The sequence below is a fragment of the Dendroctonus ponderosae genome, unplaced genomic scaffold (assembly GCF_020466585.1).
Source record: "Dendroctonus ponderosae isolate FM_Combo_2020 unplaced genomic scaffold, Dpon_F_20191213v2 Dpon_F_20191213_4, whole genome shotgun sequence".
Lineage (NCBI taxonomy): Eukaryota > Metazoa > Arthropoda > Insecta > Coleoptera > Curculionidae > Dendroctonus > Dendroctonus ponderosae.
The window spans coordinates 16006269-16019674 of record NW_026018611.1 but is presented as its reverse complement, the minus strand read 5'-3'; the positions used below and the strand labels follow the sequence as shown (position 1 = coordinate 16019674).

Here is a 13406-nt window from a genome sequence, read left to right as displayed (position 1 = left end):
GCTGTGTTAGTGAGTCAGTTCAAACTGATGTACCTAACTGAAGAATATTCAAGTCGTGTTTTTCAGAATTTAGATTTTTGCAATTCAATAATGTACACCTTGTAAGGAAAAGTTCAAGTGATGGATGTAAATCCGAATTATGTTAAAAATAAATGCTCTATCCCTAACGTGTGTAGCTGATATCTCTTGAACCGTGCCAGACTCAGCATACTTGTAAACTTGCATAACTTTATAAGCCTTGAGCTGTCATCCAATGTAAAAACTACGGCTTTAAATTAAGTAATTCACCAAATACGTCGTGATGTTGGGGAACTAAATATCTAGCCGTAATGACCAAGGGGATGAAACAAGGATCAAAAACTTCAGTTTGTTTATCGTATATGTTCCTCGTATCTCCACTAAGCCTTGAATAGTATGCACTTCAAGACATAGTTATACTCTTCGGACATTTGTTCTAAATAAAAATATTCTCTTTCCTCAGCCTGATAACCACCCCTGTTTATAAATAAATATAAGTATTATAAAAAATGTAATATTCAAGTTCTTTTTCACTTGCTGCGCTTATGACTGCGGCTTCTAGAATTTTCTTCATTATAACAATTAAGCGTAAATGATCAACAACCAAAATCCAATTGAAAAGGAAAAAAATACAAATATACCAACGTAAAATGATTAATAATAAATTGTGTAAGGTTAGGTTACACAGTAACTCACGTTTAATACTGAAAGCAGTGAACTAGGTATTCCAATAACTATCATTTCGTTACAGAAATAACGCAAATGCAGTATTAAAATAAGAAATAACAATAGTACTGCATGACAGTATTTAGCATGTCCAATAACTCTCTAATATTAACCTAACCGAGGCGCATACAGAATACCATTTTGGGTTATTTCGATCAGCTGTTGATAACCATATCCGGCCTGCTATAATTTTAACGGATAGCTTACAGAATAGACCCGTATGTGTGTTAGTACAGAAGAGAAAATCAAAGAGAACTCTGGGATCAAGTTCACCCCTCATCATCAATCTGACCCCAAAATAAAATTTTGTTATAACTATAGCATGAATTTTCACCGGAGTTTTACATTGTTCAGATCGTATTTGAATTTTGCATACTGCTACACTTAATTTAATTTTAACGATGTGATCAAAGTCACCCCTAACCAAGTATAAAGTTGATCAGGTAGCAATTGGCCTTTTTGGTAACTAAAATTTATATTTCACTGTTTTATATTCTGTGGTATGAAAGCAACATTTTTAATTTAAATTTAAATTTAAAAGAATAAGTAATAAATATCACATTAAAGTTTTAGACCAAAAATATTAAAATGAACATGATCAACGGCACCCTTTAAAATTCCGACTGAAAACCCCAGATGGAAAGTTTCTTACCTGCATTCTTAGTCTGTATCGTTCTTTTTCCTGTTCCGCGAATAATTCTTTGAGTTGACCTGGTAGCGAAGGAGGGTAGTTAATAGTGGGGGTCGTTGGTGCGGTGTTTGCCAAAACATAAGTACAGCGATTCATTAGATAGTCTTTGAAACCCTGCGGAGGCTTGGGTTGAACTAGAAACAAACCCTTGCGTCGTTTTTCAATCTGAAATTTGTTAAAATGCAAAAATAAGAAGTGTTTAGGGTTATAATTAAAAATATACTATCCTGCTTCAAAAGCTCAGCATTTTACAATAAATAAACCCAAACCCAAAACTTACAAACGGTATTTTGTTACCTGTTTCCTGATATTCATAAACAGCTTATAACAGTTTGTTATGGGCTGTTCGTGTGGATGCACTTCGCGTGATTCCGTTGACGATTCCGCATTATCCGTCGCTTGTTGCGCACTTGCTTGATCACTTCGGCTTTGCTTCATTTTCCGTTTACGTGGATGAAGTTCGACGTGGGTTGCAGCTGGCGCGGATGCAGTAGTCGTGCTCGTATTTGCAGCAGTGTTGTTCTCTGCCTCAGTATCTTTGGAAGCCTGCAAAGTCACGACTATACATATTTTTTAAATGAAACGTGGACTTTTCTGCAGCCGAAACCTTACAGATCTTTACCACTGAAAAAGCCAGCTTTAAAATAAATCACTTACTTGTTCATCAGTTTGCGTACTAGGAGCTTCCTTTTTATCGTTGTCTTTCGAGTTTCCGGTACTGTCTGGGCTATTCGTTCCAAGTGCAGTTTCTTTGTCAGACGAATCATTGCTATTAGAACTGGCAACTACATAAGGTAAAGCTTGATGCACTCTTTGAGAAGCGTTTTTTCCTATGAGCGAAAATCAATTAATAAGATTTCAACCATAAATCTCATTAATTAAACATTGTATTTAGCTTTGAGTTTAAACTAATTTCACCTGATTAAAATTCAATGTAGCTGCTAAATAATATCTCCAAAAAAATTGTTGAATCATCTGAGCTTACCATTTCTACTAGTGCCGGTGTCCTGTTCGTTTGTAGAGCTTTGCGGAATGACTATTTTCAGAGGAGGAACCTTCAAGTCGGTTTTACCATCTCCCGAATTTGAAGAACCTTCTCCCTAGAGATTGAAAGTCATTTGATCTGTTGTGTTGATTTCAAAACAGGTGCGTACCTCAACATCACTTGCACTGTTGTTACTAACGGTTGGTTTAGGACTGCCATCAGGGCTTTTCTTGTCTGCAGAAGCGCTTGCTTTTGATGAACTGGCCGCCGCATGTTTTCCAGTCGCGCTTACTGATTGTTTGCTACTTTGCCCTTTATTTTGCCCTGAAAAAGTAATCATGCTCTTTATAAACCTTTTAAATAATAGCGTAATAAACAATACCTCTTTGTGTAGTTTTGCCTGTTTCTTTAGCAGTGTCGTCTTTTCTTTTCTTCTTTTTGTTGTCTTCATCTTTTTCGCTGTCGTCGTTACCCTCGACCTCGCCATAAGCTCTTTTAGTCGAGTCTTCATTTGTAGTGCTGGTTGGAACAGATAGAGAATCGGAATTGCTCATTTCCGACTCGGTATTTTCCGACTTTTTCTCTGCAGCCGAATCCGCATCCTAACGTAAATTATTATGTTACTTTCTGCTTAAAATTTTAATAATAAATCATACCTAAAACACAGTGTTAGAATGCTTGCTTTATATTTGAAATGTGTCCCAGTTAGCGTCAAGTTTGTCTTAATGTGTAAATGTCTTTAAGCCGCCGAGGTCTAGCGATAACATGATTGCTTGGGCTGCAATATTGTATTGGCCCATTTTTCTGGTGCCCCGATTTTAGACTCACGTCTAGCGGGGTCCCGTGAAGCATTTTTGTAAAACAAATTGAAGGAGCATATTTATAGCTCTGAGTTGTGATTCTTTATCATCATAGTTTATGTGCAACAAGTGGCAGTTTTTGATGATATCGAATAAAAAAGATGTTATTAAGTTTGTTTATGTTTATATAGCATTTAATTAAAATTGCCGACATAGATATTGCAAATGTGTCTGTATACCGTCTCTGTTAACAAATGAAAAAAATGTGTGGGTGTCGGCAATATATCGTTACAGAATAGAAGAATATTTTCGGCATCGGCAAACATAGTTAATAACTCAGTAATGAGATAATTCAAAAAAATTAGCTGGATATACTGCTCAGATCGGAACGAATAAGTTCCCACAACCTTGGCTTATTGGAATCCAGTCCGTTTTACAATCTAAGCTTTTTCCGTGGGAATGTAACATTATTTTATAATATAAGCATTTTGTGAGGATTTAACTTGGAAACTGTTTTTATTCTATATTCAGCCATAGAGTGGTTTAGTTCAGGTTCATATTTGATATAATTGAGTACTTACATCATTGAATTTTTATTTTTTGTCATTTGAGCCCAAAATTTGATGCCCGTATTAGTACTTGAAGCTACAAAGTTACGTTAGAATGAAATAGAAGAAGTGAAGAAGAGTGCCAAGATAAGCGTATTTGGAAGCAACTGCATCTGTATAGACGGAACGTATGGGTTAAATAGTTACGATTTTGAACTGTAACACTGGAAAAACATCAGAAAAGTAATCAAGAACCGCTATGTATCGAAGGATACAACATGGAATTACCCGACTATTACAGTACAAAATAATTTTGAAACTACTAAACGAAAATATAACCGACGGCAATGTCAATTAGAACTGGGAAAGAATAAAAGTGTGTATCCATAAAGCCGAGGAAAAATCCATAGAAAACAGAAAAATTAACGTGCATGCCCAAAACCACAACACACCATGGTTCTGTGAGGAGGTGGAAAAGCTAGCCAATAAAAAAAGCTACTTGCTTTACAAAAGCACTCAATCGCACGATACTCTCATCAAACACAAAGAGACCAGAAACCGTGCGAACCCAGAGATACGAAGGATTAAACGAGAGTACTGGGAAAAATTTACCAATGATATGCAACACGATTTATATGGAGCTCAACGGAAAGTATGGAACATGCTTAAAAATTGAAAAAATCCTGTGAACGAATACATTCAAACTAAAAGCGTGTCACTGCACAACTGGGAGAGTTATTTTAATGACCTGTACGATAGCAACTAATACACAAAGACTAGAGCTGAGCAGGCAGAAGAAGGAGAGGAGGTCCCAATATCATTCACGGAAGAAGTAAAAAACAAAATAAAAAAGCTTAAAAATAGAAAAGCACCGGGTGTGGACAATATACCCAACGAACTTCTAAAGTATGGCGGTAATGAACTCAGAAAAAAACTAACGCAACTCTTCAATGGAATATTAAGCTCACAAACAATCCCCGACGATTGGCACAAGAGCGTCACCATACCAATCTTCAAAAAAGGACAAAAAACAACCCAGACAACTACAGGGGTATAACTCTTCTATGCTCCTCCGTGAAATTATTCACCGTTCTTATTAAAGATAACCTGGAACAACATATCGAAATTAAAGACGAACAGCAGGGATTCCGGAGAAATAGGTCTACAACTGACGCCCTATTTATCATACACCAAATAAAAGGAAAGGCAATAGAATTCGACACCCCCGCTTTTGCATGTTTTATCAATTTAACAAAAGCATTTGATCGTGTCCAACTGGAAGACATTATCACCATCTTGAAGAAAAAACAAACGCCGGCAAGAATTATAAAAACAGTATACTGCCTAAACACAGGAAATTCAATCCGAATTAAAGTTGATCATAAGACAACAGATATTTACAACATCTGAAACAGATATACAAGCATTTTCGGTAATGTTAAAAACATTTTTTGAAGCTCTATCTGAAAATGAGTCCAAACTAGATTTCATAAATTATTTTAAAGCAAATTATGAAAACAAATTTAAGTCGAAAGATGGGCTAAATGAATAGGCGATTTCACTTTCAGATGGCGAAACCCTAATAATTCCAGAATTCGCATGCGAAAACGACATAGAGGATTTATGTAGTATCTTAGGTAGTAAGAAAAATCTGAGAGGTAAGAGCAAGCTGGAACAAGATAAATTAGATTTAAAAGAGTGAGTTTGTGCTCAGATAGATAGAGTGTCTGGAATTGCAAAGCTTTGAGAAGCGAAGCGTGTAATCGCGTCACTTGAGACAACATTAAATGCCATTAAAATGCGTGGCAGCAGATCTTTAACAATTTCAGAGACAGAAAGACACATACCACATGATAAAAACATTGTGCAGCAAGGCGATTGTCTTCAGTTATGAAGAAACCTAGTAAAAGAAAAGCTGGCTTGAAAAAAACCTAGTGTAAGTGCAGTACTGCAGGCTGAAAACAAATAGTGGCTAACCTGATTTATGAAGACATGATTCAAAAATTCATTATTCATTAAAATTATATTAAAATCAAAAAGCGATTCATTTGAATTTTACTCCTTTCCTCAAGAAGCCCTACATGTAAATTTTTAACCTGTGCGCTATTACGGAGGCCAGAGCTGTCAGATACTCGGATATAACAGCTCCCCCCACTAGACGTGAGTCGATTGATTTTGGCTGACCATTTTGATCATATTTAAATTTTGTTTTTATTTTGTTCAATACATATTTTACTTTGAAATAGAAGAAAATACTTTCCTTTGACATAAACAAAAGGGTACTAGACTGAAACAATGTTTACAAAAAGTAATTGTAGATAAGTTCTATATTGTTGAGGCGGATTCATTTTTTACAAACTTCTTTTTGGGTATTTCGCCTCAAATAATAATAAAATGTAATAAATAATAATAATAATAATACCCTGTAATAAAAGACGTGAGGAAATTCTGTCTTTTTTAAAGACAAAAATTTTTGAGGCGAAATACCCAAAAAGAAGTTTGTAATAAAAAAGTAATTGGTTATACCTTTACTGACTTGAACTCGTAAATGTCTTCAGCTGTAGAGTTGGATTTGGCATCCATACTTTCACTGCTTGAAGTAGACGAGCCGGTCTTTTGCTTATCTGTTGAAGCGCTCGAAACCTTTTTATCATCTCTTGAACGAAGTGGAACGCGCGTCGATGAGGAACTGCCAGCTTCTAGAAAGAACAATCAATAAAAACGATTTATCCCAACTTGAAACTTTTTCAAATCGAGAATACCTGCGTTGCAGTACATATTCAATTTAAAATGAGGTCATACGAAATCCAACAAATCTGTTAATTGTGTGTATGCTTTCTTAACAAAACAGGTTAATTCAATTTGCAATCGGCCAGTTTGCGATAATAAACCGTTGATTATCGTTCATTAATTTATGGGAAAGTTTGCGATTAAAAGCACTATAACGGGTCATAAAGCAATAAATGAACTGCATACTTGAACTGATTATTTGACTAGGAACAACAAATATGTGAAACTATATTTTTAACTTATCGGGAACATATTTAATTAATTATTTAATACATTAATACAGTTTGAAAACTTAATGACAATGTTAGCATGTTAAGGAAGTTACAGATATAAAAATACACACCCCATGCCGAATAATTGCTTACATCAACTGAACATAAGAATATCAAAATAGGGTGACTTCGCCAGTAAGCCGGACACAGCCAGTAGTAGGACAAAACGTATATGTATGTATATATATTTGACAACAGTATCGCCCTAAATAATTATAAAATCAATTTTGCCAACCTTTTCCTACGATTCTTTATCATTTTAATTTGTGTAGTCATTATTGAACCGTTAAAAACGCGCGAAAATGTCGATGTATTAGTGCTCTCCAGATCATCTGTGTCAAAAATACCTAAAGATGAGCGAGGTTAGATGGAAGGGAGAATATTGGAGAAGGGTTTATATTGACACCACTAATGGCAACCGCTTCTATTACTCAGGTGAATATGGTCTAAACGATGTGGGCATCTTGGTTTCAAAGGTCCATGACTAGTAGTGGGCAAGACGGGTCATTTCAAAGATCCGGATCTTTGGATGCGGGTCGTGTGTCAACGGATCAGTACCAGGACCCAGAACAATAGCACTTGATCACGCATCGATGGGCAAACCAATATGAAATGCGTTATTTATTGTAATAACGCAAACTTTAAAAAAGTTTGTTTCTTTTTAACAAAATTTAAACTACTTCAAGGGTTTTATTGCTTTGTTTTTGAATATTTATATTACCTCATCTAAACATATACCAATTTATCTGAGTAATTTCTCAAAAACATCGGTAATTACATTTTGTTGCGTTTTACTTTCATATTTATTTTTTATAATAGCTGAGGTGTTATTTCAATAGAGGAACAAAACACAGGTCAGACTTGGACGTAATTAATTGCTTCAAACAAAATAATGCGGTGTATTGTAAGTTGAATATACATTATTACAAAAATGTTACGGAAAATTAAAATAGTTAAAAAAAGTACTTGCATTAAATAAAACTACAGAAAGTAAATACAAGTTTAATCCTTGTTTTAATTTTGTTTTTATAATTTTCACCGTGCAAGTGCACGCTATGTATTTTAAATATGTATTTCTTCATATTTAACTACCAAATTTCTGAAAGCAAGAAATAGTAGTTTTAGATAGCAGAGCGACGAGTAACGTTTTTTTTCAAACGACGAGGGCGTTTCGATTTCGTTTCAGATCCCGGATGGGTAAAGTGGGAGTTTTTGATTAATTTCAATAAAAAAATACTTAATTAATTAATTTTGTTCAAAACACCATTGTAACAATAAGCTTCAAAGTTGCCTACATATGTTTGTGATTTCTTCAAATGACATCTGCAGCCTCTAACATTTTAACTCTCAGGGTAAGTAAAAATTCACTCAGGAGAAATATGATTTCCTTTGCTACGGCGTTTCATTCTCACATAAAATTACGTTATTGAAAGCGCATGTTATTTGTTTGTACATAAATGCACATTCATCAAATTAAATAAGTACTCGTATTAAATACTAATAATAAAGAAATAAAATAAAGAAACCAGATTTTCCAAACGGTTACTTTGTCACAAAGACCAGTTTTCTTTGTATATAAATATTGTTAAATATTTTAAAACAATCTGAAAAACATACGAACTATGGTACTTTATTTATTATAGATTTTATTTCAAACTGCACAACATAAAATGATAAACATATTTTCCTTACGTTACGTTACTTAATTTTAAATGGAAAGGGTGGTCAAGTGGCACAGTTTTAAAGGGCGTTCAATTATTTATACATTGCTTACTACTTTGTTGCTTTTTGTGCAGAGATTTCCGAATAATCGCGTTTCAATGTTGTAGAAACAATTAGATTTGTCTGCATTCAGATCTTGGTTTTCAGGTTAGTGTTTACACAAAAACGATTGTGTTGGGTCTCCTTGTACTACAAATGATTAGAAGACTAGGTTACAATCTTAAAATCGATGAATAACAGGATACAAATCTAGTTAAAACATTGATTTCCTATTTTAGATTTTGATCTTATTTCTTATTTTTTGATTATTTTACATCGAGAAAAATAACTTTATTTGCGGAAGATACATTTCTACAATAAAACCTATGGGACCTACTTAGGACTATATTATAAGTTGTTCAAATGTCAATTTTCCAGTAAAAAATAATAAAGTCTGTTTTTGAACTCTTCCCTAACATTTCAGAAAACTTCACCGATAATTGACCGGCATTCTGCTGCAATTCGACTTTTAAGATCATCAATATCAGCAGCTTGTGTGTTATAAACAATGGACTTAAGATGTACCCAAAGAAAGAAGTCTAAGGGTGTTCAACCCGGTGATCTTGGAGGCCATTCAATTGGTCCCCTTCCGACAATCGATCTATCCGGGAATATCTTATCAATGCTAGGGGAGGGTTGAAAAATAGACATTATTATTGTTTGTAGGAAAATAGACAACAGTTTGAACAACTTGATAGTGCGTAAATAGCTGGGTTTTATTGTATATAGAAATTTCTATTCCGTAAATAAAAATTTTCTTTCAAAAATTCAATTTTTGATTTTCTCAAAGTAAAATAATCAATAATTCCGAAACCAATTGTTTAAACTAGATTTTCTTTCCGTTATTCAACCATTTTAACGGTGTAACCGAATCTTCTAATCATTTGTCCGATTAAGAGACCCAATGACATAACTTTTGTTTAAACACTAATCTGAAAACCGAAATATCAATGCAGGCAAGTTTAATTGTTTCTACAAGTTGGAAACACAATTATTCGAAAACCTCTGAACATAAAGCAACAAAGTAGTAAGTAATGTAAAGAGAATTGAACGCCCTTTGAAATAGTGTGCCACTTGACCCCCCTTCCCATTTAAGATTCTAAGGGCGACATCTACCCGTCCTAGAGGGTTGAAACAAGGAGGCTAAAAATATTAATTTAAAGTGCCCCCCTTGCAAATAAAATTGACGGGTCTTTCCGATTTTTCATATTTTCAACTGCAAGAAAGATATTAAAGGTGGAAAGTTTTCAAATTGACACCCACTGGCGAACATTGTCCGACAACTAGCAAATCGGAATTTTTTATTTAAAAATCAATAACAATTTGTAATTGGATTATAAAATAAAACTTTTATATTTAAATGGAAGCCAAATCATAAAACTATTACCTAGAAAAGGTTTTAGATTTGTTACCTCAATACCGGAAATTTAATAAAATAATTAAGTTCGGACTTCTAATCTAAGTTCGGAATCTAACTGTCCGACTACTGGTTAATTTCCTTCTATCTACTTGGCAACAGATTTGTGCCACTTATGGAAAATAATTAAAATTCTTATCAGTATACAAGGCAAAATTCATAAAAAAAATTCGGTATAGTTTGTCAAACTTATTTACTGATAATACAATTACCCGTTAATTAATTTTTCTTTAAATTAAATAGTACGACTTTTCCTAACAACGGAACTTAAGAAAACGAATTAATTACACTGTGCAAAATATTCATCTTAACCACCTAAACTTAAATTTCGCTTTAACTACTTTCGCTTAGTTTAAAAAAATAATAAAATTGTAACTTTACCTTGAAAATGGTGAAGTACGACTTATCGAAAACTGCATTGGGAATATTAGTAACACTGATAAAATATCACGGTCGTCCAAACATAATCATTATTTTAACCGGTTTCCAATGCACACAGAAGAAAAGCTGATAAGTTTGAATATTAATTACACTCGTATGTAGCAAGTATGGTTGAAAATGAATAAATTAGCTGAAAATAGTTTTTGCTCTTTAATAACGAACCAACCAACATGAAAATGGTATCTGCAATTAATATGTATTAAATTCGAGTAACGACCGGTTAGATAATAAAGACTATATGAAATTGACTCTCCCACTTTAGTGGCAAAAGATATGTAAGGCAACAGCTTATTAGTTTAAAATGACGGTCCTTTCGCGCCTATTTTTTACCAAATAAAAAATGTTTATTACTTCTTAGAGGCTTCCATTGCAACCTACATTAATCCTACACTCTGTGAAATATTTCAGGTATGAATTGGAATGAAAAATAACGCAAATTTTCGGAAACCCCGCAGTTTAGTACGAATATTAAATGTTTGTTATTTATTTTTCAATGATATTCCTATCCTTCCTGGGTTTCAGTCAAAGTGTGAAAAGAAATCAAAAGAGCACAGGATTGTGAACAAATGATTAGTGCATCAACCTAAAAAAAATTAGTTGATTTCATCGCTTGTTTCATCAAAATATGAGTCTTACATAAGAACAAATTCACAGCGAGTTTCACTAAAATACATCGTACCATTCTCTCGATATTTCGAAAAAGATAATTTTTTTGAAGAACGTTGACCATCAATAGCAGAGAAGCCAGACATTTTTTGTTAATAAGTTAGGTCAGATCGCCTTCTTTTGGTCCAAAGAATATCGCAGTACCCTTTTGATCATGATACACCCTGTATACAACTATGTAGGATAGAGAACTAATAAGTGTATTAATAAATATGTGATGTATTTTGTGAGACCTTGGTGAATTCTTCGTATAAACAAATTTTAATTTCGTTAAATTAATATGTAGTATGTAAGATTTTTTATACCATTTGCTATGCCAAGGTAAATAAATTCATAAAATAATAAAACATATTTATATATAATAAAGTCATTATTCTAGTATTATTTAAGATGAAATATGCAGGAAATGAAAATTAAAAAAAAAACTATAACAAACGTTTCATATTAATATTCATTCGCGGAGAAATTCAGCTAAGCACGGTGCGTCCGAATCATTTTGTAATTATCTGTAATTATTACTACTAGTATACTATAATATTTTGAGAATTCAATACGAAAGTTGAGTTTTACAAATTTCTAAAAAACTACAAATTTCTTTCGCGTCAAGATTGGAACAGATTGATTAACACACACATACCCGAGCCCACATCAAAATCCGAATGTCTGCGCAAAAAATATTGCTTTTTAACAGTTCCTCCAACATCGCATCAAAATCGATTTTCGATCAAGTCCCACATTGCATTATGTAATTGTAACATTGTTCAGCTGAATTTATTTATACCGATCGACTCATCTTTGGGTGCATTATTGCAAACTCCAAACCCACTCGGATAATTTATTAATTAAGTCTGATACAAAAGGACAGTATAATACGATGGGATCGCATTGATTAGAGCCATAATATGCTCATGTTGGATATAAAAAAGTGTATTTTCAACATAGACTCCATTGCACCGTGGCTTCTGCGAAAATCGCAATCTGAACTTCAGGCACAGTAAAAAAACGACAAATCGTTCTATTGCAGTATAATAATCAAAATAAACAACAAAGGGCAGTTTATACATCACTTTTCATGCGGTTTACCTTTGTGCGACGACTGGGCGGCTCGCCGCATCGTTCCGCACTTTCAGCCTTTGTTTTAGTACTTTAGATAGTGATTATGCGCCTATTTTTCTTTTAAAGAAAATGGTTGTTGCTTTTGCCGATGCTTGGCATAGACGCAACACTCTTCTCAGCCGCGCGGCGGCAGCAGGAAATCATATTTGTACTAACAGGAATGAAACGTTCGTACTAATTTATTCGGAATTGTACTGCGGAGCAGTTGAATAAAGATGCTGTTTTCTAATATTTTTACAGATTTCGTTTTGAATGAAATTGATCGGTTGCGTGTGTCTTACATTTTTCTTACTGGAAGTTCTCTAATACCAAAATATTGAATGTGGTAAGAAAGAAAAAATCTCGAACTTTGATAAGTTTTTGGGGCATACTGGAGAATAACTTCGACCTAAAGTTTCGCGAACACGAGTGGTTCTCATCTCTGAAGATGTATGATACTGGTGCTTGCGAAACATCAGGAAGAAATCCCTTTCTACGACAGGCTAAAAACCCGAAAAGCTTTTCAAGTTTCAATCAATGGCCACGAAAAACTACCTTTGATAATTAATACAATTTTTCAAATGTAATTTTCTTGCTTCTCAAGCTTCTCAGATTAGAAACAATGTATGAAAGTTTTTAAACAAGTAACTTTGTCCAAATAAAAGACATTCATATATCAATTATCTGCTTTATTAATTTGAAGTTGTTAATTTTAGTTTAAAAAAAATCGATTTTTAGAAATGTAAATAATCCTTCAAGAAATACGAAAAAAATTAATTTTATATTCCAACGTGACATCTAAATCCAAGTCTAGGGATTTTCGCGTGTTTCAACAATTTTTCATCTACTTTCTGAGGTCTATAACTTGTTCCATGAGTTATGTGGCAGCCCCATGAATTCCGCTGTATCAGCAGCCAAGGATACCGCCAATCATCATTATCAAGTTTTATCACGTTTTTCTCATACAATTGGAATCATGTAAAAGTCAGTCAGAGTACAACCACGCTAAAGTACACTTGAAACAATTATTTAGTAATAAAATTATTTTTTAAAAACGGTTTGTCATTCTTCAATCAGTTAACCCATGCGGGAACATTATTACTGGATGTTTCCTCTTTAATAGAGTTATTAGGGCCCTTAAAATTAAGTTGGCCTTAAACGCTAAACGTTATTCTCATCATGCGCAGTGTTGAAAA

The 13406-nt window shown here is 33.7% G+C and overlaps 1 protein-coding gene across 6 annotated transcripts in view; it reads right to left on the bottom strand.

Annotated features, from left to right (window-relative positions):
- LOC109541290 (ankyrin repeat domain-containing protein 12) overlaps positions 1 to 13406 on the bottom strand; it is a 32811-nt gene that overhangs the window by 13105 nt on the left and 6300 nt on the right. For 3 of the 6 annotated variants that reach the window (XM_019910109.2, XM_019910112.2, XM_048665761.1), the window contains exons 5-11: positions 6295 to 6467; positions 2803 to 3022; positions 2590 to 2744; positions 2421 to 2535; positions 2093 to 2265; positions 1733 to 1981; positions 1397 to 1600 (exon numbers count right to left, since the gene is read on the bottom strand). In XM_019910109.2, the coding sequence (XP_019765668.1) occupies positions 1397 to 1600; positions 1733 to 1981; positions 2093 to 2265; positions 2421 to 2535; positions 2590 to 2744; positions 2803 to 3022; positions 6295 to 6467 (1289 nt within the window). The remainder of the gene's footprint in view (positions 1 to 1396; positions 1601 to 1732; positions 1982 to 2092; positions 2266 to 2420; positions 2536 to 2589; positions 2745 to 2802; positions 3023 to 6294; positions 6468 to 13406) is intronic. The other 3 variants (XM_019910110.2, XM_019910113.2, XM_019910111.2) reach the window with 2 other exon arrangements.